This window comes from Myotis nattereri (genome assembly GCF_964212035.1).
Source record: "Myotis nattereri genome assembly, chromosome: 6".
Taxonomy (NCBI): Eukaryota; Metazoa; Chordata; class Mammalia; order Chiroptera; family Vespertilionidae; genus Myotis; species Myotis nattereri.
Genome location: NC_138081.1, coordinates 76,582,327 through 76,608,657, shown reverse-complemented (window position 1 = coordinate 76,608,657; position 26,331 = coordinate 76,582,327). Strand labels below are relative to the sequence as shown.

Genomic DNA, 26,331 nt, shown 5'->3' with positions numbered 1-26,331 from the left:
CAGTTTAGGCCTGCTCCCCGCTGGCAAGTGGACATCCCCCAAGGGCTGCCAGGCTGCCAGAGGGATGTCTGATCGCCAGCTTAGGCCCAATCCCCCGGGGAGCAGGCCTAAGCCAGCAGGTAGTCATCCCCTGAGGGGTCCCAGTCTGCGATAGGGCACAGGCAGGGCTCAGGGACCTGACCTCCCGCCCCCCCACCCCCTGCCCCGAGTGCACAAATTTTTGTGCACTGGGCCTCTAGTGTTGTTATAAAAATAAAGAAGGAAAAAAGAAAAACAAAAGACAACCTCCCTAAAGCTCCCCACCTTCTCGTGGCAAACTTTGTTGATTCTCTGAATTAGCCAAAATATAAAACCTATTTGGCTCACACAAAATTTAACAGCTATGAGATGTGAAAGACTTGATTCCTTTCCAAAGCGGGGCAAGTATACACAACACACACACACACACACACACACACACACACACACAGTAACTCATACATATTAATAGGAAAGAAACTGGAGTGCTTTATAATTATTCATTCATTCCCAGAATATCAGAATACCCTTGGGAGGCAGGTTTGAAACATATAGCATAGTAACTAAAATTATTACATGACTTCTGACATATTAGCCTGCAACAAAATCCAGATACCTAGCCCTAAACTATCATTTGGGGGAGTCCTAAATGGACAATATTGTTCTGTATTATGTAGACAACAAAGAATTCTGAACAGGGCCATGAAACTGAGTGCATTTTGTAAGGATAATATATTTAATCAGATTGATTCCTTTCTCTGTGCTCCCTGTTTTGTGCTTATCTCCTATTGAACTCAACCCCATTATACTGTAACTATTTCTTTGCCTGTTAAATTCTTCAACTAGTCTGGGAGGACTTTTGAGGGTAGTCTTTCATTTTCCATTTCTCCAGGGCTTGGCTTAGTCCCTATTACATAGTACTCTCTACAGAACATTGGATGATGAACTGTATGGATTCATTTTTGATAAAGTATAAAAAGGCTTTTATTTTTTAAAGTGGTTAATAGCTTTAGTTAGGGTGCTTCTACTAAAATAAATTTTTGGTTCTGCTAAAAAAACAAAAAGAGCTGGATATTAGTCAAAAATAATTTTCAATTTTTACTCCTTGTAAAATTACAGTTGAATTTTTATAGTGGAGAAAGTTGGGGGGAAAAAAAGTAAATTGCCTGAAATTAGAACAATGTTCTACTTTTTACTTAATGCACATTTACAATGCAAAAACCTCTGAAATTATTTTTAAAAAATGACCAGTCACTCCATTTACTCATTTTTGTAGTTTCTATATTATCATATACTTTGCTCTCAAACTCAGAGACAAGTTACTAAGAGCAATACCGAGATGGTTTTTTTTTTACCTTTTCATTCACTTTTCATTGAAGGGAGCTTCCTGCAAACACACATTTAAAATTCTGGAAAATACAAATCAACATTACTAGGAGTCTCTATCATCACCACAAGGTCTGGTCCTTAAACCTAATTTCCATCGTAAGCTGACACTTTCAATAAGTGATAGGTATTCATTTCCAGAAAACACTGCCAGTAAGTTCTATGATATCACAGTCTGCTCACTCTCCAGACCAAAGTAACTAAGCCACAAAATGCAAAAGTATGCACTTAGTTAGTCCAAGGGAATCCTTAAAGGCTATTCTGACCACAGTTTTAGAAAAGTATAACCTAATGAAGAGTAAATGAGAACTTAATTTAAATAGCCCTTTCCCTCTGAATTTCCAGGGTCTTCCTCTGAATTTCTAGGGCCTTCAGTAGACACAAACCAAAATGTTTGAAAACTAAAGTGTTTCTTGTCATAGATTTAATTTTTAAAAAGCTACTTTGAGACATAGTAATTTACAAAGAAAACAAAAATTACTATTTTTACAATATAAATGGTATTTTATTTTTCTCCTTGACCAGGGGAGGAAACATTAAGGGCTACTTCTTTGGTTCCAAGCAATGTCCATCTGAAGCTGAATTAGTATATAAAAAATTATTTCTAGTTTTAAAAACTCAAAGCTTTTCACAGAATCATTTTCACAGAACTAAAGGCTAAAATGGACAGTAATTTGAAACAATGTAAAATGTTAATGTGCAAGTATATACTAGTAAAGGGAAGAAATGAGTATATTTGATTAATAGGAAGTAAATTTGACCTTTTATTTTAAACATTAAAATATTTTTCATTATCAGAGATGTGGTCAACATTTTGATGTACATATGTATTCCTTATGTTGATAAACTAAAGGTAACCATAGTATTTAACAACTGAAGAAAGGCTTCAAAATTATGGAATACTCACTTTCTTCAAGACCATATATTAAGTTATTACCAGAAAAAAATTATGGAAAAATATATTTTAAAAACTACATATTTGGAAGTGTACCCTACATTAGTATTTTATATGCCCAATTGTCTTAATGATTAAAAAGTTGTCAATTTCAGTTTGAGATTATAAAAATAGTAAAATGCATCATATGGTTGATATTAAACAATACTAAATGTATTCTTATTCTCAAACTATAAAAACAAACATAAAGGAGTGCTGGTCAAAAATAATTTGGCCATTTTATAACCTACTCTCTCCTCTTGCCTGCTGCAGCCATGCAGTTATTGTAATTCTTCCTTTAATTCTCACCTTTGAGTGAATTGACACACTGACAGTTTCATTTTAACTTGGAGGCACAGTAGTAAATTCAAAACTTTCACTATTTTCACCATGAAATAATGTTCTGATAAAAGAGTTGAAACCTTCAAAGTCTCGTACTTTAGAAATCCTATATAATAAAGCCCTAATATGCAAATTAATGGAGGAATGACCTGCAGAATGACTGGTCGCTATGATGTGCACTGACCACCAGGGGGCAGACACTCAACACAGGAGCTGCCCCAGATATTGAGCATCCACCCACTGAGAGGGAGGTGACCAGCGGTGGTGACTGGGGGGCAGGGCCAGCCAATGGACGGTGCCAGGCCACCAGCCAAGGCACGATCACCCCTCCTGGTGGTCATTCCACAGATCAGCCCTGATTGCTGGCCAGGCTTAGGTACCCTACCCTATATATTGGGAACAGTCTCTTAGATTTAAAAATTAAAACCTGGCAAGGCTACTCTAACACTGAAAAAACAGGATGATGCAGTAGTGACATGCATGGACTCTGGCTTACACATTTTGTAGTCAGTCCTGATTCTGACACTTTGTGTGACAAAGCCAATTACTTAACTTCTCTCTGCTTCAGTTTTTCCACCCATAAGACAGGGAAAATGGTATTAATGCCTCAGAAGGATCACGTTATGTACTACTTTTTATAATCAGAGCAAAAATATGTAGCTGCCCATATAACAGCAAGATGCCTTTCACCTGTATGAAAAGTATGGTTACTGGTGCATGCAGCATCCCAGATTGCGAGAGGGATGTCTGACTGCCAATTTAGGCCTGTTCCTGGCAGTCGGACATTCCCCAAGGGCGCAGGCCGAGCTTAGGGATGCCCCCCCACCCCCCAGCCACATGAATTCTGTGCACTGGGCCTCTAATCTATAATAATAAAAGCGTAACATGCTAATTAGACTGGATGACCTTCTGGATGTCCTTCCTGACGAAGCCGGGGCTGCAGCCACAGGATTGAGGCAGCTGCAACGGCTGTGAGGGAGGATCCAGGCAGCCACCTGCAGCTGCGAGGGAAGGATCGAGGCAGCTGCCGCAGCTTCGAAGGCCTACTCTTGTATGAATTTTATGCATCAGGCCTCTAGTATATTATAAAAACCACTATTATCATGGAAATGCTTAGTCATTATGCTTAGAACTTGTATTTTGGGAAAAAAAATGCGCCAGAGGAATATGGATATATGACATTCCCTAAGTTTAATTCTAACACTGTGATTTTTTCTTTCTAAAATTTAGTGGGAGTTGGATAAATTTAAAATAAAAACGTTCAATAATTAAAATAGTTCTGCATATACTATCTATCATTCTTATTGCATTATAAGTCAAACACAGGTAGGTATCTGAAAACTTTCACTGGCACTAAACACTTTCCTCTATTTTCAAATGACATGCCACCAAGATGAAATGACTTGCTCCCAGTCATAGCACACGTAATAGAATCTGGATCTAAATTCAGATGTCTCCAATTGCTTGGCTAAGTGCTATTACAACACCATGTATTGATTTAAATACAAAAAGAAAAATAAGAAAATTTTAGAGTCTCTATTCAAGTTAAAATTGCTTTTTAATACATCTGCACAATTATGATGCTGAAATCTTTCTTTAAAATATATTTTTATTGATTTCAGAGAGGAAGAGAGAGGGAGAGAGATAGAAACATCAATGTTGAGAATCATCAATCCGCTGCCTCCGCACACCCCCTACTGGGGATCGAGCCCTCATGCCCGGCATGTGCCCTAGCCAGGAATCGAACCGTGACCTGGTTCATAGGTCAATGCTCAGCCAAGAAATCTTCAATATTATTTTATAACTATGTATGGTGCCAGTTGTGGTACTGGAAATATCAAGGGGAACACTATGTAAATATGACTTTCTAACCACTAAGCTGTACACCTGAAACTAATACAAAACAAAATTGAAAGGAAAAAAAAAAAAGTGGTGGTTAAGGAGATAGGACAACTGAGAATGTGATGTCCTGGAAACCTGTGTATTAAGATGTGATCAAATGTGTCAAACGCTGCTGATAAGTCCAGTAAGATAAGAACAAAGAACTGAACATTGGAATTTGCAATGTGCAAGTCACTGGTGAGCCAGAAAAAAACAGATTAGAGATGGAACAAATTTATGGAAGATGAGAAGTGATTCGAAACGTATCTCTGAAAACATTATGATAGGCTGCAGTAGATACGGTATCTGACAGTGAAACTCAGAGCGCCTGTGAACACAGATTCAGCACTTTGGGTAGACAGCAAAACAAAACCAACCCCAGGAAAAATAACTGAAGGTTCGTATATAAAAACACATAAGCCAAACAAGATGCTGATTCCACATAAAATGGATGATGCTGAGCATTCACCCTAGATTTAAAAAAGTAAAAAATCAGTGAAGTGTCTCTAAAAGTAATACTGAACAAAGCACTTGGGAAGAGTAAAGACTTCCAGAACTGTTGTCCCACTTACTAGTATTCTCATTCTGACAAGTAGTCCGACAGGCTGACTCATATATCTTGCCTGTTTACCCGAAATATAAGCTGCCAGTTAATATGTCTTAGCTATATATATATGAAGTTCTCAACAGACTTCCTGGTAAGGTGAACAAAACAGTGAGATTACAGAGCTACTTACACAACAAAAGAGGGACACCATATTTGTATCCAGTCCTTCATTAAAAAGAAAAAAAAAAAGATAGATGCCAAGGATCACCGGAAAAAAAAATCCATGGCGTGAAAGAAAAAGGAAGGATACATAAACAGATGAGAAAACTGAACACAGAGGAAACATCAATTCAGAGAAAAGAACTTTACTTTGAGATTTAGAAAGATACAATGACATCTAAAAAAACTATGATACTAGAAAACAGGAACAAACAGGACAAGAAAGAAACCATAAGATTAAAAGGATGATTGGTTCCCTGGCTGGTGTGGATCAATGGTTAGAGTGTTAGCCCAAACACCTAAGTGTCGAGGATTTGATTTCCGGTCAAGGGCATATACCTGGGTTGTAGGTTCCATCCCCGGCCCTGGTATAGGTGGCAACCAACTGATGTTTCTCTCTCTCCCCCCCACCCCCCCACTCTCTCTAGGAAATCAATGGAAAAAAATACACTTGGGTGAGGATTAACAAAAAAACAAACAAACAGGATGACTGGTGAAGAGAGATTGAAAATAATGAGAAGACTCTGAGAATGACTAGTTCAAAAAAGGAAATGAGAAGGAGGAGTCAAAGATGCATCCGGTTTCCACCTGAAAGAAGGGTAATGCCATCATCAGAAACAGACAGAAGAGTAAAATATAGAAGCTCCTTTCAGGAAATTTAGGCTCACTCATGGCAATGATTACATTTCTGTCACATGTATGACAAAAAGTGTTAGCTTACCTATCTTGCTACACAATTTTGAGGATGAATTATCATTTCTGTGATAAGATTTCATACTTCAGAGCCATATATACGACAATATCTCTCAAAAATTTTACATTTGACCTTTTAAAATAAGATGCTATATGTAAACAATTCCTATAAAATTCAAAATGTAAAAAAGACAAATTAAGAAGTTGTTAAAACATCAGAATATCTCTAAAATACAAATTCAACAATCTGGCATATACTTTGGCTATGTTCACATTAAATTATATAGTTTTCATATTCATTAAATTTTAGTTCATGGTTCTCAGTTACATTTTTTCTTATTTTCACTGAATATGAATATAATTATTTCACTTTTAAAATTAATCTTCTGGGAATATGCTACATATGCTTGGACAACCAATGTAGTAGGTTCATAAACCCAACACACACACACACACACACATACACACGCACACGCAACACATAGAAATGTGACTGGAAAAGAAGAATAACTTCAAGTAAGTTTTCTGTGTTTAACAGATCAGAGAAAAGAGCTGAAACTTGTAAGGTTGGAACTGTACATACCATATAAATATCATATAAAATAGCTTCTTACAAAATAAATGGCTAGGAAATAGCAAATTTAAGCTCATTCAAATCAGAAAATTTAAATGAGAAAAGTTTGCATTCATATTCTCCCCTCAAAATATATTAGGTGAAATTTCATATCTCATTGGGGACATTAATACTAAATGCATGTCCCTGTGCATAAAGAACCATTAAGTTTATTAATATTTAATAGAGTTGATAAAAATAATTTTAAATTAGGGAATAATAAATATGTAGAATATACTTTATTAATAGGGGTAGGAATAATTTACTAATTCATAAGACATTATTTCAGTAAATAAAAGGGCTTTTATTCCAAGTGAAGGTTTTAATCTTTAGTAAGTAAATTAACTTAGATCACTGGAGGATTCTTAGTACAGTACTGATACTGGTTACTAATTTAACAAATACCAATTTTAGAGAATCTAATTATGAATGATACAAAAAAAGTCGAACAAATGAAGTCTGTCTTTGTGGAAGAGAAATATAAAAGTCATATGTCAAAGGAAATAAATCCACATGGTCAAGGTCTTTCACTCAGTGTCCAGAAAAATCCAACTCTGAAAATAGTCCCACCTGTAGGGTTTTCATGTTGACTGGCATGTATGTGGAAAGCCAAAGTTTCACAAGTGGGTTCTAGTGGATTATTTAAAGTTTGAGATGCTTGTTTGAAAACTTTCCTCTTAAAATTATTTCATCTTAATGTCTTTTCGGCATACTTCTAGAAATCCTCTGTCCATTATTTGCTTCTCTGACATGTTCTTTTTTTCTGTAATAATCCCTTAACAAGCCCTGGCCGGCTTGGATCAGTGGATAGAGCATTGGTCTGCGGACTGAAAGGTCCCGGGTTCGATTCCGCCGGGGGCGCATGCCTGGATTGCAGGCTCGATCCACAGCGGGGAGTGTGCAAGAGGAAGCCGATCAATGATTCTCTCTCATCATTGATGTTTCTATCTCTCTCTCCTTCTCCCTTCCTCTCTGAAATCAATAAATATATACATTTTTAAAAATAATCACTTAACACATTTTATTAAGTCATGTCTTAAATAAGATTTCCTCCATTCCTTGGGGCACAATGCAAATTGCATAATTTCAAACTTTAAAAAAAAATCAAAAGAATCTCCCATAAAAATCTCATGTTGTTTGGTCTCACAATATCTTATAAATTTCAAAGTATTTAAAATATTTTTCTGATTGTCACAATTCGATGAAGTAGGAAATTCATCTTAAGTAGAAAATAGAGACATTATGCCTGGAGAAATAAAGTCAACTCCCAAGATAATACTGGGAAGTGGCTGACTAGGGCTCATGCCCAACCCTTTTGGCCTTCTGAACTCAGGTCCACTGTGTTTGCCACAATAATGCACATGTCCTCAATTCATATTCAACAAATTCTTGCTTTTAAAAATTGCATAATAAAAATATTATTCTGTTTAGTACCATAAAGTACATTTAAAGAGATCTGTCTACAAAAAATCAGTTAATTCTGTATTAAGTAGATTATATGTATTGTAATAAAGTCATTCCTTTCACCCATCCCAATACCTAAACTTACATCTTAGATTTCTGGAGGTTTGAAATCAGCATTCAATAAACCATTCTTTTTCAATTAACAGTTTAAAGTTCATTATGTAATACTAACAGAACACTCTGCCAATTCTGATGCGATGAGAAAGATCTTTGAAGTTCATTTAACCTTCCTTAAAATGGAAACCCCCTTTTAACATCAACTGTGTTTATTGAGAGTCATTCTGATTCCTCATTTTTGCCAAAATGTTTTCTTTTCTTCTTTTGAAATACAAGAATCATCTTGCTTCCAGCTTACTTGTAATCTACCTTCTACAACTGGTTATAATCACAGAATCTCTGGTGAAATTATGGCCAAGGCAGGGTTCATTTTACATTTCAGTTAATTACTGTAAAAGTTTTGCACTTCCCTGTAAAAAATTAAATCTTAAGAAATACTGAAATGTTGAAATCAATAAAATTTAACTAGAAAAATAGCTCCTAATTTTAAGAGTTAATTTTAATTTTTTATTCCTGGTCAAAGGAATAAGTATATACTTGGCAAAGACATGCAAAGTAAATAGAAAAATACAGCTCTGTAAATAATATTCAAAATGTAAAAGCATGTAAGTCAACTGGACAGATCTTGTAACCAATACTGAAGTCATTAGAATGATGTTATGATGTTGTCTAAATCAAGTATTGACTGTTTAGGATGCGGTAAAAAGTTAGATTCAATGACTGGCTATCAAGTTTAATACCTGTTTATGTGAGCTAATGGAGAGTGCAAAAAAATATGAAGACCGAAGCTACTGGTTGATTTTAAAAACCATGTCACACTCTGCCTCCCCCATCAAACTCAGGTCCACAACTAAAAAAGATAATATGAAGGTTATGCTAATAAAGTCATACTAATAAAATGATTCATTTCATTTTGTATCACTCATCTATTGAAAATGAACTGAATTTCACACAATGCTGTGAAAAGATATTCTTATCTACACTAATAAAAGAGAAAAATGGTAATTGGCATACGGCGATACCTTTTTCATTGGCTAATCAGGGCTATATGCAAATTAACTGCCAACAAGATGGCGGCTAATTTGCATACGTAGGCACAATGCAGGGAGGCGAAAGGAAAAGCAGGAAGAAGCCCCCTGCCACTGACAGTGATTGGAAACCCAGGGGGGAGCTAAGAGCTGGGGGGTAGGGCAAAGGCGGCCTTTGCCCTGGCCCCCAGCCATGATCGGAGAATCAGGCGCCTTTGCCGCCCTGGCCAGTGATAGCAGGAAGTAGGGGTGGAGCCAGTGATGGGAGCTGGGCACGGTCGAAGCTGGCAGTCCCAGGAGCTAGGGGTCCCTTGCCTGGGCCTAAAGCGAAGCCCACGATCGCGGCGCCCCCCGCTGCCACTGCAGGTCCCCGCTGCCTGGGCCGGACGCCTAGGCCAGAGGTGTTAGGCCTGGGCAGGGGCGGAGCCTGCAACCGCGGGGAGCTGGGGGTCCCCTGCCCAGGCCTGACACCTCTGCCGGAGGCCTCGGGCCTGGTCAAGGGGCCGATCCGGTGATTGGTGACCGGAGGGTGATGAGGGTCAACTCCTCTGGCTGAGGCATCAGGCCTGGGTGGGGGGCGGAGCCGGGGATTGGGGGGATATGATGGTCCCCTTGCCCAGGCCTGAAGCCTGGGTCAGAGGGGTCAGGCTTGGGCGGGGGGTGGAGCAAGCGATCAGAGGGAGATGGGGGTCCCCTGCCCAGGCATGATTCCTGGGCCAGAGGCCTCAGGCCTGGGCGGGGGCCAGAGCCAGTGATCGGGGGGAGATGGGGGTCCCCTGTCCAAGCCTGACACCTCTGGCGGAGGCGTCAGGCCTGGGCAAGGGGCCGATCAGGCGATCGGAGGGTGATGGGGGTCAATGCCTGAGGGCTCCCAGTATGTGAGAGGGGGCAGGCTGGGCTGAGGGACACTCTCCCCCCCCCCCACCCCCACACACACCCAGTGCACGAATTTCGTGCACCGGGCCCCTAGTGTCTTATAAAAAGATATACCACATTCTTACAAATACAAACAGGCAAAGATGATACAATTACCCTGCTGCTGGCTAATTACCTCCCACCCCTCCCCCCATTAATTGTATTTTTTACTGAATAACTCACATTTTAAAATTTACTTCTATTATAAGAACTCCTGAGATGACTGAATGGGTTCTGAGATTTTGACCAGCTGTCACAGAAGAAAATTCCTCTGCAGAGAACTAGCTGAATTCACTGAAGATATAGTATATTATGTTCACTACATGCTGACACATTATAAGCTATAAATTACAATTTAATGTAAAATGTTAAAATTACAATTTTCTTTCCTTTTTCCCTAACTTTATTAAAGTACTAGAGGCCCAGTGCACAAGATTTGTGCACTTGAGGGGGAGTCCCTCAGCCCAGCCTGTGCCCTCTCACAGTCTGGGAGCCCTCAGGGGATGTCCGACTGCCAGCTTAGGCCTGCTCCCACGACCCCCACCCTCCTGGCAGTCAGACATTCTAAGCCAGCAGTCGGACATCATTAGCGCTGCTGCAGAGGCAGGAGAGGCTCCCACCACCACTGCTGCACTCGCCAGCCATGAGCCTGGCTTCTGGCTGAGCTCCTGCATGGAAAGTCTGCCCCCTGGTGATCAGTGCATGTCATAGTGACCAGTTGTTTTGCCTTTTGGTCGATTTGCATATTAGCCTTTTATTATATAGGATATTTAGAAAATAAAATTATATAATTTTCTTTCTTATACAAATTATGATAGATGTAGTTTTGTTTTTAATAGGATTAACAGATGTATTATTTTCTAATTATGATAGTGACAGCCTAATGAACAGTTCTAAAGTATCTCTTAAAAGTTGTATCCAGATTTTTTCTCTCTATCCCACCCCTCATTCAGATACCAGCTGTATACTAGTATATATTTTTTAAAATCCTCACCCAAGGATATGATTTTTAAATTGATTTTTAGAGAGAGAGGAAGGGAGAAAGAGAAATATTGATGTGAGAAAGAAACATCGATTGGTTGCCTCCCATATGTGCCCCAATGAGGAATTGAACCCACAACCTTTTTGGTGCACGGGACAATGCTCCAGTCAACTAAGCAACCTGACCAGGGCAGCAGCTATATTTTTAAAAAACACATTTTATCATCTCTTTCATACTCATACCTTTGGAGAGTCAATTTTTTAGAGAATAAAATGTGAATTCCTCAGGAGGGCACAATTTGACCCAATCTATCTTTGCAGACTCAGTTTTTCCTAACACATCTATCTCACCATTTCCTCCAGCTAAACTAAGACTCTATGCCAAGCTCTGCCAGGCGTGTGTGCTTGGTAACCCGCTTCTTGGCTCTGTGGGCTCTCCTGAAAACCCACTTGCTGATGAGGCCTATGATGAAGACAAAGGCAAGGCCATGGAAGGCTTTATAAGACAGGGTAAGGACTCTGGAACCCATTCTAATTGTGACAGACAGGGTAGTCACATGATCTAATTCAGCTTCCAAAGAAATGTGTTGGCTCCCATGGGGAGAATAAGCTAAGAGACAAGAGTGGAAGTGAGAAAGTGGAGGGAAGAAGAGGAATCAGGAATGGCTCCTAGTTTTCCTAAACAACTGGCTAAATATGCTCAGATTGGGAAGAGCCGGAGTGTGGCAGGGGAAGTAGAAGCGAAAGGAAGGGTTTTAGGGGCAGGAAATCAAGAGTTCTGTTTGGACATGTAAAGTCTGAGAAACCTCTTAGCTGCTCTGTCCCTCTTTATTCAGTGACACTTTATTTACACTGTGATTTCAGAACTTACCTCACTCTGAAATAATTTGCTGCAATCTCACTTGTCTCCCCGGCTACTGTAAGCTTCCTGAGGGCAGACTGTAATAGTTAGTCCACATTCTTAGATGAGGGCTTTAAACAAAGTAGTCACTTAATTTTAGAATGAATAAAGGTAATATTCTAGAAACTCTTACAAATACAAACCAAAGGAAGAAAATACTTTATTAGCAGTTTACACTCTCTAGAACTCACCCTGAATAAGGTCAATAATAGTTACAACAGACCACAGACCATAAACCCACCTTCCTTCTAGCATATAAACACAGACACACACACACACACACACACACACACAATCAACCCCTGCTTTTTAAAATTTATCTTTATTGTTGATAGTACATATATCCCCCTTTTCCCCCACATTGACCCTGTCCTCCACACTCCCTTCCCCTCCCCAGGCCTTCACCCCACTATTGTCTGTGTCCATGGGTTATTCACATATGCATATAGCTTCCTTGGTTGACCTCCCCACCCCCCTACCCCCACTGATGCCCATTCCCTCTGAAGATCCTCAGTCAGTTGCATGCTTCTATGTCTCAGGATCTAATTTGTTTGTCAGTTTATTTTGTTCATTGGATTCCACATTTAAGTGAGGTCATGTGATACTTGTCTTTCTCTGACTGACTCATTTCACTTAGCATATTACTTTCCAGGTCCCTCTCAACTCCTGCTTGTAAGCCTCTAGCAAGATGGATAGTGGGCTAGCTCTATGTAAATAGCTTTTATTTATACTGTACAAAGCCAAACATCTACAGATATCACTTGAATATTTAGATTGATGTTCAAAAATGAAAATCTTACTAAAAACCTATCTATATTCTTTGTTTTTATAATCCTACTAGAGGCCCAGTGCACGAAATTCATGCATGGGTAGGGTCCCTAGGCCTGGCTGGAGATCAGAACTGATTAGGTTCCCTGCCTCCCCACCTCCTCCTTCCCTCAGTGCCCTGCCACTCGCTGGTCACCCGCCATGTTCCATGCCGCCTCTTGGTGGTCAGCGCACATTATAATGAGCAATCGAACTCCCGGTCTCCCAGTCGAGCTCCTAAGGGGACACATTGCATATTAACCATCTATCTATCTATCTATCTATAGATAGATAGATAGATAGATAGATATTTCATATTCTAATAGATTATTTGTAGAGTTGAGAACACTTAACTATTTATCCCCTTTTAAAACTGGTTTGACTACTAATTAGAATCACAGAATTTTAAAGAGAGAAACTCACAACCCAGAACCCTTATTTGCCTGTGGGGATAAGGAAACTGAGGCCTACGGAAATGGTCCGACACCCTGTAATCATCGGAAATGAAGTCAGCTGTAGAAACTAGTTCATCGGTTTCCTAGTGCAAGATTTCCCCTGAGAAGACTGGCTTTTTCATGAATAAAATTGATTAATTTGGCAATTTTGCAACAAATTACATATTCTGCTTTTATAACTTTTCTATGCAGTGATATAGCAATAAATTTTTTAGGAAGCATATGCCTTAAAATGCGGTCAGGCATATTAACAACTAAAACAAAATCAAGTGAAGTACTGTCATGTATATAACATGGCTTAATGGTAATGCTTCTGAGGTAGAGGACACATGGAGGGACATGCATGGCATAAATACCCCAATGCAAAGCCTATTTGGCCAGAAAAACTGAAGGCAAGCAGAGCCAATCCTATGTACAATGGTGAAGCTTGTAAAGCTTGTCTTTATCATACCCAGCTTTCCTCTTACCCTTTTTCTTTATTCTTTATCTGTCCCACTGGTAATCCCTCTTCCATTTCAAAGGCCTTCCTATCTATCCTCTCTTCCCTTTCCCTTTACAGAAAAGAATTTTATATCTATCATCTACACCTTGTTGGCTGACAAACTTCAGACACTACTTGAATGAATTTTAATACATTTACTCAACCAAACATTTCCGTTCCATGCCTTTAATCCTAAAGTGTGGAATGAAAAATTTGTTCCCAGAAGAATTGTAGATTCAGGAGAAAAATGATAGAGATCAAGTGGTAGAAACAGATTCTCTCCCTCCTAGTCATTAAAATGACATGGTCTGCTGAAACCGGTTTGGCTCAGTGGATAGAGCCTCGGCTTGCGGACTGAAGGGTCCCAGGTTCAATTCCAGTCAAGGGCATGTACCTGGATTGTGGGCACATCCCAGTAGGAGATGTGGAGGAGGCAGCTGATCGATGTTTCTCGTCGATGTTTCTGGCTCTCTATCTCTCTCCCTTCCTCTCTGTAAAAAATTAATAAAAAATATTTAAAAAATAAAATAAAATGACATGGTCTGAAAAGCAAACCAAGTATCTAGTTAGGGTGCAGAGAAGGAGTCTACAGGGAGAGCACATGGTGTGCCCCCCACTGTACATAAGAAGGACCAGCACTTTGCTCCAAATTCTGGCAGATATCTAGAACATTACAAATTTTAAATTTTAAACTGCTAATTGTTTGGGATAACTTAATCATTATACTGATTTGAAATTAGAACGCAATGTATTTTCAAAGCTAGCTTACAATACTCATCATGTTTACAATTTAAGAATGTTATATTTGAATAGTGCCTTATGCTTACAAAGTGTTTCATATGTGCTATGTAATTTGAACTTCAACAGAATGTAATGTAAATATCATTTCTACTTTCCAAGTGAAGATTCTTAGGTTCACAGGTAATAAGTTATAATAAAAGGCACAGCAGCCAGGAGTGAACATAAGAATTCTTGATCCAAATATTTTCCTACCATAATATGTAATTTATAAAGCATTATTAAAATAACTTGTATATGTAAACTGCAAACACTTTCAAACTAGAAAAGTAATATTGTCCCCAAATTTTTAAGTAAATTATATCAATCTTTTCAAGCCAAAGTTTCTTATTATAATCTTTTTGTTGAAGATAATTAGGTTTTCTCAGTTGCCTCAATTTTTAAAACAATTCAATAATATACACAATACTGTCAAAAACATATAGCTAGTGAATAGAAACAGGCATCTTTCCATCCCCAAAGTCACATTCTCACATAAATGCTTTATTTTGATGTCCTTTGAAAACCTTATTCAAATTATTTTAAAACATTAGCCTAAAAATTTGCATTGTATAGTTCATTTTAACTCAGTGATTCATGGAGATTTTTACAACTAGCTTCTTTGCATATCTTATTAATTTGCCAACTTTGAAGAAACATGATATCACTGACAGGTTGGAGCCTGTTTCTGCCAAAACATTTTACCCTGAATTCCTTGAAGTCAATTATAATTTTAAAAGTCAATTATGGTTCTTTTACCTAAGGGAAACAGAATCAGATTTAATAGTATACATGTTCAAAACTCATATGTTTTGCTATTTTTAGTTTGTTATCTGTTCTATGGAATAGAGGTTGAGAGTATTTACTATTAAAGTTACCACATTCAAATATGCTTTAGAAATAACTTCAGGGATTTTTGAAGAAAAAAAAGATGCTAGAATATAATTCAAGTGTGAAAACAGACCATTACAATGCTATGAGCTATATTTCTAAAATAAAATAAACAACATTCATGAAGAAGATAGCATGTGAACATTTAAAAGGTCATAAGAAAGGGGCTCACCCGTCTGAGCAAAACCAAACTGACGCGGAGGCTGAGTGTCCAGCAAGTCTGACTCTTTTAACTTAGACTGCTGTGAGGAGGCCGATGTTGAAGTAAACGAGAGATTTTTGTTGACCTGTAATAGGAAAGGCAAATCAGACAAAAGCGTAATTTCCTGGGTTACTGATGCAAACGCTGTATGAGAAAGATTTGCTTACTAGTACGATGCAAACCATGACATGTGGTAGGTGAAAGGGAGTGGTAATGATTTATATGCTTGATTTTTTAAAAAATATATTTTATTGATTTTTTACAGAGAGGAAGGGAGAGAGAGAGCTAGAAACATCAATGAGAGAGAAACATCGATCAGCTGCCTCCTGCATATCCCCTACTGGGGATATGCTCGCAACCCAGGCACATGCCCTTGACCGGAATCGAACCCTGGACCTTTCAGTCCGCAGGCCGACGCTCTATCCACTGAGCCAAACCGGTTTTGGCCTATATGCTTGATTTTTAAAATTTACAAAACAGAATAGTATTTTTATCAAGGAAGGAAAATAATGGCAATGAAAGCATAACTATATTAAAGTAAACCAACCTTATTAATAAAACAAGATAGCTTATCATGGAACTGACATTATTTGTAATGCAAAATGGAGTGGTCTTAACAGTTATACAAAGAAATGCAAAATATAAAAGTGACTCCTTGACAGCTTTCAATTAAGAAAGAGTTAAAATGTTTCAGACCCACATTTCTCTAGCATTTTGTGAAATAGCAGGTACTTCCTTTTAAAAAGCCTGAACAGAAAACACCTGTAATATTCTTGTTTATATACATCATGGTGACATAGATAACACAGCTGCAACCTAACTTGCCAAGTGAAACAATTTCCACTGCATCGAAAAACCTTATTTTTAAGACGCTATTTAAAAACAACATTAAAGTAATGATCAAGCAATACTTCTGAAACAAAAACCATGTTCTATAAAACAAAAAAACCTGATTATCTGAGTAAAATGGTCTCACAGAAATGAAATGCATAAAAGTATGAGAGTATAACTTCAGCTATCGTAGGAAAATAAGAATAGCTCACAAAAATGTATTAAATGTTTACTAGCAAATTCATCTTATAACTTACAATTTTGGCAATGACCTAGTTTTGTTCATTATTAATAAATTATTCATTATATCTTTATTATTTTTATCACTTTCAAAATCACAAGAAAATGTGATCTAATTTTGAAAAATCTGAAAGTTTGAATTTCTAATTTTACTGACAAAATATAATTTATGAATTAACAAAATGTTAAATGATAGCTAATGGTATATAAATCTTTGTATATGAAAATAGCTGGCTTTTTCTCACTTTTCTTAAAAATGATCACATCACACAGACGACTTCCCTGTATAAGCATTTAAAAATCCCCTTTTGATGTTTTGTATTACATAGTAGATTGCGGTTACATGCCCTTTATCTGACTCATTATTTGTAAACACTTCTCTTCTTCCAAAGTGATAGCAAATGGTATTTCTTAGATTAAGATTTTCTCTTGAGGCAAAGAGCTATTTACATAGTTGGCAAAATAGTCAACTAATTAAGACCATATAATAATATAGTCTTAAAGTTTCTAAACTCTTATGATATCATCTCATAAAAGAGAAAAATATTTTTCAAAGTAGTTAGATCAGGTCAAATACCACATCAGTGCTAAAAAAATTATCCAGCTTTAAAAATTCTATCAGGCCCTGGGCAGGTGGAGCATCATCCCATACACCAAAAGGTTTCGGGTTTGATTCCCGGTCACAGCACATACAAGCAGCAACAATGAATGGATAAATAAGTGGAACAACAGATGTTTCTCTTTCTGTTTATCACTTTCTCTCTCTCTCTCTCTCTCTCTCTCTCTCTCTCTCTCTCTCTCTCTCTCCCACCCCCTATCTCTCCATCTGTAAAAAAATAGATACGAAGAAAATTTAAAGAATATGATGAGGAGCCATTGAAAAAATAATTTTTTAATTGATTTCAGAGAGAAAAGAAGAGGGAGAGAGATATATAAACATCAATGATGAGAGAGAATCATCATCGATCGATCAGCTGCCTCTTGCACACCAGCCACTGGGGATCGAGCCTGCAAACTGGGCATGTGCCCTGACCTGCCCTGGAATCAAACCGTGACCTCCTGGTTCCTAGGTCGATGCTCAACCACTGAGCCATGACAGCCGGGCAGGAGCCATTATCAAATGCTGATCAAAATTAAAATTGACTATTTATATTAATATCATACCTAAGATAACAATGAAATCTTCTAACATTTCTGTGCTTTGTTTTCCATCTTTAAATGGAGATAATAAAAGTAGTATGTGTGCTTCAATGGGAATGTGCTGTGAGAGCAATAAAGATGAACTGGATAGAGAGCTAGTCACATATGCTAACCGTAGAGCACTAAGTTACATTAGGGAAGAGATGGATTAGTCCTGGAGGTGTGGCTCAGTTGGTGGGTGTCCTCCCATTTACCAACAGGTTGCCACTTCGATTCCCGGTCAGGGCACATGCCAGGATTTCAGCTTGATCTTCGGTGGGTGGTGTGCAGGAGGCGGCCAACTGATGCTTCTTTCTCTCTCTCCGTTCCTCTCTCTTTAAAAATCAATAAAAAACTTAAAAAATAAAAGCAATGGATTAGAGTATGTTGGCAAAGGAAAATTATAAAGTGCTATGCAAGTGCTATATAAATATTAGTAATAACATCACTAGAAGAGTAATGAGATACCTGCAATGCAGTATGATGATGCAGTAAATTTTTCAGAGAGCTATACTTTTAAATGAAACCACTATACACAAAATGACATATTTATCGCTTAATTCTTTAGTCCACTTCTCTTTTTAGAATCATTTTTCAGTTTTACTTCTGTGTTCTTGAAAATATCTATCCCACATGGCAAACAATGCATTTTGAAATCTGGTACAAAAGAACAGGTGTATTCTGGGGACACACATACACACACACACACAGAGGCTTCAATCTTCCTCTTCAGAAACTTACTCGTGCTAAAATAAAAAGAACACCAGGAAGCCTGGAATAGGATACTTAAATGCTTCCACTCAAACAGAAAGACTTGTCACACTTTTTAAATAAAATGCTGTTAAAAAAAACCCAACATATAATCTACAATTATATGTTCTTCCTAAAGCATTTTTTTTTTTTTTTTTTGCTAATTCTGCTCTTTCCTGACACATTTCTTTAGAGACTATCAAATGTTCAGGATGAGTGGCAACATCAAGCAGATAATACATTTTTAAGGTCTGAGATAACTAAATAGTAAGTGATTTGAAATTAGAGCTCATTTTCAAAGTTAGCCTACATATATTCACTACTTCATAGAGGAAGAAAAGTAATAATGACCATTATAAAGAGTGAAGCAATCTCTATTTTTGAAATACATGCTGTGGAAAAGAATTGCTTAATAATTTTACAACAACAGAAGGATTGGCTAAGATAGTCTACCCTACACCGATCTACCCTCTTTTCACAACGCACTTTTCTGCTTGCTTCATTCAAAACCACAGTCTGCCAGCGTCAGTTTACAACCTCCATGTTGGGGGAAACTAAAAGCATACAAATTTAATCAAATTCCCAATAGAGAAAAAGGGAAAGAGATCACCTGAACTTCTGCCAAGTTCATTACAAAACTGTTTTGCCTACTCTTTCAGGGCATAAGCACCTTTGCACAAAATATGCAAATACTAATTCTCTAGGAGGGGAATAATTTTCATGTTAAAAAAGTTAAAACATGCTAACAAGTAGTCTCCTTTTTAGTGATTAAATTTAAAAACACTTGGGCGAGATATAACATTCATTTTATATATACTTATGCAGGGACTCAAAAGGTAATTTTCGCCCCACACTCTAAGTCCTTCTAACTGGCTAAGAATCAAATCGCTGCACGGGCTGCCATAAGAATGCGACCCAGAGAGGCACTGGGCATCTGAGGCCTTATGGCTCTTGTGGACCAAGGAGGAGGGAGCAGGGAGAGGGGAGGGGAAGTCACAGGCAGCTGAACAGACCCGCCAACATTCCAAGCAGAACCAACCAGGCAATCAGGCGGGGCTGGAGGCCGGTGACCGCCCTGCTGCACCCTCCCCTCCAGTGCAGGTGCGGCTGCGACTGCGAGTTCCCTCCCCACAGGCGCCCCTCACACAGGAAAGGGGGAGGCTCCGAGGGTCTTTCTTCGTTTTTTGTTTCTTAATAACCAGCTGAAAATCAATAGCCCAGAAGGCACATTTTGGGTGGCAAACTTTGCTCCCCTTCACTTACAAGACTGACCACTTTAGCTGACTCTAGGTAATATTCAAGCTGCAAAGAAACTTCAAATTAGTTTCAAATTCTATCAGAAAAGATGCTTATACTATCCATATACTTAGGGTTACGAACATGCCCCCCTCCCTCCAGGCGCTGCTTGTGTTCCACTGTTCGGAATGAGTCCATTTGTGGAGTCGCACAGGCCGTGAGCCACGTGGGCGCCGGGAGCACAATCCCTGCACCACGGGAGCCACGGGAGCCACGGGAGCCACGGGAGCCACGGGAGCCAGGGGAGTAGAGGCCGGCAGGCGAGAGGCGAGAGGACACGTGCTCCGCGTCACGCAGTTTAAATACCCGGGTCCCGCTGGTTGCGGTGGGCGCCCAGCCCTGGCCCCGACTCACTGCGGAGCTGGGGGAGGAGTGAGCACCGGGCACTCACACCTGACTGGGCATGCGCCCTGACTCTGTCCGCCCTTCCCCATCCATCAGCGGGGCGCAGACGTGGAGTGCTCAATGCGGCTTTCTGGCAAAGCTGAAAGGCATGCCTATACTGGCTGGTCTCTCCTTTGACCCTTTTCCGTTAAAAAGTAACCAGATTATTACAATGGTATTATTACAATGGTATCAAATCTACTTCCCAAGTAGATCCCAAATCTATGCCCTGCATGCATCTTCACTTTTACCAATGTTAAAATTAATTAAACAAGGATGCCAGTAGACTGAGTGTGAGAATAGACAAGTAATCCTTTCTGTCAAAGAATAGTTTAGGCAGCTGCCATTTTGGCCGCATGACTTAACAACTCCCCTGGGGGTCGCCATCTTGAAATGACAAAGGCCAACCCCTCCCTTTGAATTAGCCAATCACGAAAGACTGTGAGCCTGCACTCCAATCAAGAGCAAGGGACAGGTCACGTGGGTCAGGATTAAAAGGCGGGGAGGGGGGGCGGCCCACCTGCTCAGTGCACCCGCACTCCCAGACCATGTGTGTGCGCGCCTTCCTGCAGGTAGAGAAACTTGCCTGGCTGCCTGGCTCCCGGGGGTGCTGTGTGCGGCACCAGGACCCCTGAACTTGGGGGCTCGCCTTCTTTCTTACACTGAGACAACTCTAATGCCACGACAGTCTCCATAGGAAACCAAAGTCTGGTCCTACAAGTGCCTCAAGGTTACAAAACGGAACCTAAGGACAACCAATCACAAAGAGCTAACTAATAATTGCTTTGCTTTGCTTACATCTTTACCCAGTTCCTGTAGGTGGGCCGCATTTAACCATCTAACCATTTCCCATTTGCTGCTGCCCAATTCACATTTTGCTCAAATAAACTCTTAAAATGTTCAATATGCCTCCATTTATCTTTTAACACCACCCTAGCCCAGGCTAACCTCCTCTTTCTTGGACTATGTAACAGTTTGCTAATTGGTCTCTGCTTAGAAGATTCTTACTCTCCTTTAAAATCCCTGCTCACATTTTCCCCAGCCTAACACCTCAATGGCTTGTATCTCTAATTAAAACATCCTAACTCCTTAGTGAAGGGTAGCATAATATGCCAACCAAAAAGCTTTTCCTCCATATTCCAACTAAATCTAAACCCAGGGCCGGAGTGTGATCTGTGCTGTGATATACCTTAAACTCTCTAACTTTCAAAGAAGCAAAGGAGAGAAAAAGAAAGTATAGTCAGAACTAATGGTGTCTCAATGTAATTCCTTGTATGTTTGGTTTAAAACTGGTCAACAACAGCAACAACAAAAGCTGGTCAAGAGGCCTATCAAAGGAGCAGGGAAAGGGATAATATTTCTTAAGTGCCACGCACTGCACCAAAAGGTAAGAACATAGCAAGGCACAAGCCTGCAGCCTGTCTTTAAGAAGCTCAAGACTAATTCTAACTAAAAGAACTATTAAGGTCAAACATCATAAATATTGTTAAGGACTTAAGCTTCTCAATACATTTTATCACTTATCTTTAAGAAAGATTTTTTAGTTATTTGTCACTAATAGAATACTACACTAATTTTAACCAAGCATCCTCCTCCTCATTTTCATTATCTATGTTCCAGTTTTATAGGCAATACCTGGTTTCTAAAGTACTTTTCTTAGTAGTGAGATAGAACTTTTAAATATGCTTATGACACATTCGTATCTACTTTTTTAGGAAGTACATGTTTCTTCTTTGTTGAAGTCTATTTCTCTCTGTTTTTGCATACTAAGGCTATTCCTTTATATTCTAGAGGCCCGGTGCACAAATTCGTGCATGGGTGGGGTCCCTCATCCTGGCCAGCGATCAGGGCCGATTGGGGCAGGCCGACTGGAGGGAGAAGCTGTGGGAGGTTGGCCAGCTGCGGGAGCGCACTGACCACCAGGGGGCAGCTCCTGCATGGAGCGTCTGCCAGTGGTTAGGTTGGCCAGTCATAACAGTCACTTAAGCTTTTATATATATATATATATATATATATATATATATATATATATATAGAGAGAGAGAGAGAGAGAGAGAGAGAGAGAGAGAGAGATTTTAAATTGACTTTTAGAGAGGGAAGAAGAGGGGTTGGGGGAGAGAGAGAGAGAAACATCAATGTGAGAAAGAGACCTCAACTGGTTGCCTCCCACATGTCCCCTTACTGGGTACCAAACCTGCAGTCTGGGTATGTGCCCTGACCAGGAATTGAACCAGGGATATTTTGGTGCATGGGATGATGTTCCAACCAACTGAGCCACACCAGCCAGGACCACACACTGATATTTTTAAATAAAGAAACACATCCTAGGCTGGTCTTTACAGAGATACCAAGTCAGGAAAACATGATAGATTACCCTAAGTTCAGTCTGTTTACTGAAGTTAGTGATTTTATAACAAGTACTAGAAAGGAACTATAAAAATGCCTAGTTTTAAGTAGACTAACTTCATTCAATTAATACTTATTGGCATGACAATGCAAAATAGGATAGAAATGGTTTTAAAAAGTCCAACTTCTCAACTGCATAAAATAAACATACTGTGACAGAATTGAGTCTTTGTATCACTTGCTGCATCTTCATTGAAGAATCTTTAGTGTGGACATAATCATCAATCTGAAAAGAGCCTTGTTGAGGCATGTTAGAACTGATGCATAAGGCATCTTGACTTTGGTGTATTCCGGGGAATGGAGATGTTCCATTGTAGCGGTTTAACGTGTCAGCCTCCTGCTGGGCAACTAGAAAAATGAATCCATATTAGTTCAAATTATAATAGCAAGAGTGTAATGAAATAATTAAGCCACCTAATTGTAGCATTAAATAAATAAGAAATTGCACAATACATTTCAAATACTGGGTAATAAGATAACGTGACTGGCAAAATGTAAAATTACTAAATACTATAAAACCATAAAGAAGAAATTTCACAGATTATTTCAAGCCAGGCAGTATTATAATTGAGTCCTGAAAGCCATGCACTATCTTGGTCTGGTAAATATAACAATTGCATGGAAGGCTAATTTGAATATGTATAGAAAGAAATGATACACAAAATCAAAGGCATTCTAGCTGGTTTGGCTCAGTGGATAGAGTGTCAGCCTGTGGACTGAAGGGTCGTGGGTTTGATTCTGGTCGAGGGCACATACCTCGGTTGCAGGCTCGATCCCAAGCCCCAGAGCACATTGGAAGGCAACCAATGGATGTGTCTCATATCGATATTTCTCTCTTTCTGTCTCACCCCTCCCTTCCAATGTCTCTAAAAATCAATAAAAAAAATATCCTTGCATGAGGATTAACAAGCACAACAAAAAGGCATTCAATAACAGCATTAAATAAAATGCAAAAAATACTTCACAAATCTATCTCCCTAAAGCAAAATGGTGAAAACCATTTCTCTCTCCCTCCTAATTCTAATACGTATATACATTTTATGTAAGATATCAGGGTGTAAATGTTATCTAACATTTTAACAATTTAAATGAAAATACTTTTCATATTTCTACAACAATGTAATTACCATTTTTATTTATTTATTGACTTTTTTAAGAGAGAGAAGGGTGGGGGGGGGGGGAGAGAGAAACATTGATTTGTTGTTCCACTTATTTATGCATTTACTGGTTAAGTCCTGTATGTGTGCCTTGTCCAGGAATAGAACCCACAACCTTGGCATACTAGGACAATACCTTAGCCAACTGAACTACCCAACCAGAGCCTATAATTATCACTTTAAAAAGCTTTACAATATCACCTCTAATGAAGCAGCATAATTTATTTGTGCATTTTTCTATTATTAAATATTTACAATATTTTCTGTTTTCCCTCATTACAGATCATGTGTGAACAATTACTTTCATAATTTAATTTGTTTCTTAAATAATCCTTTGGATTTAATTCACTAGAGCAGAATGGCTGACTCAAAGGATGTAAGTTTTTGATGATGATGATGATGAAAACAACACCATCTATGTCGCACTTTATGGTTTTTAGGATGCTTCAACATACATTATCTGATCATTTAAAATAAGTTCATTTGAAAAAATTTAAATGTCTGTCTGTATGTACAAAGGAGAAAAAATATAATGTAACCATTTAAAAATCAATTTCCTTAATGAAAGGCATTTCTAAGCGTGACACGAAAATAAATAAAGCAAAGATTCATAATATGGAATTAACAGAAGAGCCTTCAGAGACTCTGTAGACTCCTGAAGTTACATACAGAAACATGAATGTGTGTATGTAAATGTTTCTGGAAATCAGATCCATAACTTTTATCAGATTAGCTATCAAAGGACTGCATGAGTCAGAAAACACTAAGAATCACCAACATAAAATATAGACAAGTTTTCCTACCTGAACATTTAAAGAGTCTTCATTAAAATAAAATAAAAAACTGCAGTAATAAAAATTAAAAAGCAAATGACAGGTAATCGAGTTTTTTCACCCCTGGCTAAAAAAGAACAAAAGGGACCAGATATGCCCTCCTGCTTGAAACTACCAGGAAATGGGCTACACCCAGAGGGAACAAAGCTATCTTTCCTTACAGATATGATTGTCTATGAAGAGATAAGCCTATGCTGAGGCAAGTGAAAAATGTAAGAAAGAAAACTGAAGGAGGTATTCATTCTCAGGCCTTGGCCCCACATTTGTGTAAAAAATCTGAATGGAATCTTAAAAAATAAGTCTCTGGAATAATTGACTTTAGCAAAATTTCAATACACATGATAAACATACAAAAATTAATTGTATTTCTACATACAAGAACCAAAGAAACAAAGAAATTTTTTTTAAATGCTATTTATGGCATAAAAATATGACATACTTTGGGAAATATCTGATGAAACATATGAAGGATATGCACACTGAAAACTACATAATGCTACTGAGAAAAACTGAAGAACCTAAATATAAAGAGATATATTGTGTTCATGGTTGGAACGGTCAATATTGTTAAGATGTTAATTCTCTCCTAAGGATCCATATATTCCATGTAATCCCACTCAAATTCCAGCAGGTTATTTTTGAGGAACTGTCAAATTCTAAAAATCCAATGAAAAACCTAGAACAGCCAAAACAACTTTGAAAAAGATCAAAGGGAACGTACACAATCTGACTTCAAGTCTTATTGTAAAGCTAAAGTAATAAAGACATTTTGTATTCATTTAATGAAAGGAAATTCAGCCACTAAAATTATGTATCCTATATAATAAAAGGCTATTATGCAAATCAACCGAATGGTAGAACAACCAGTCTATGACTCACATTGACTTCCAGGGGGCAGACCCTCAACACAGGAGCTTCCCCCTGGTGGTCAGTGTGCTCCCACAGGGGGAGCACCACTCAGCCAGAAGCCAGGCTCACAGCTGGCGAGCACAGCGGCGGTGGGGGGAGCGTCTCCTGCCTCCAAGGCAGCGCTAGGGACCCTGAGGGGTCCTGGACTGCAGGAGGGGGCAGGCCAGGCTGAGGGACCTCCCTCCCCAGTGCACAAATGCCATGCACCAGGCCTCTAGTAGAAATATAATTATCATGATGGGAAAATTGCTCATAATGTATTATTCATTGGAAGAAAAACAGTTTATAGTACCAATATAATATACAACAAAAATATAATATACAAAAGGGTGATTTTTAATTAATTTTTAATTATTATCAACATTGGTTTTATCAACCATGAATTTGAGATACATATAAAAATTTTTAGGATTTGTATTTTTATATTCATGTACTGCTTCATTCACACACTCTAAATGAAGACTAGCTTAATAATTAGTGTTTTCTCCATACTGACCTTGATGATGGTATTAGAGAACATTACTGAGGGAGAAGACCTGCTTATAATCACCTTTTCAATGACACACATTCCTTAATACCAATTACTGTTCTTAGATGGAAGTGTAGCTCTTTCTACACTTAGATTTTGTGGGTCTGACTACTATTTTCCAGTACACGTTTTGGACTTCTTTTCAGCACACTCAGAAAATTAATCAGAAAATTATTTTTGCCCTAGCTGGTTTGGCTCAGTGGCTAGAGTGTCGGCCTGTGGACT

At 38.5% G+C, this 26,331-nt stretch overlaps 1 protein-coding gene across 1 annotated transcript in view; it reads right to left on the bottom strand.

Annotated features, from left to right (window-relative positions):
- AHI1 (Abelson helper integration site 1) overlaps positions 1-26,331 on the bottom strand; it is a 163,571-nt gene that overhangs the window by 80,052 nt on the left and 57,188 nt on the right. Inside the window, exons 19-20 of the mRNA XM_081094098.1 lie at positions 22,830-23,026; positions 15,563-15,677 (exon numbers count right to left, since the gene is read on the bottom strand). Coding sequence (XP_080950224.1) covers positions 15,563-15,677; positions 22,830-23,026 — 312 coding nt within the window. The remainder of the gene's footprint in view (positions 1-15,562; positions 15,678-22,829; positions 23,027-26,331) is intronic.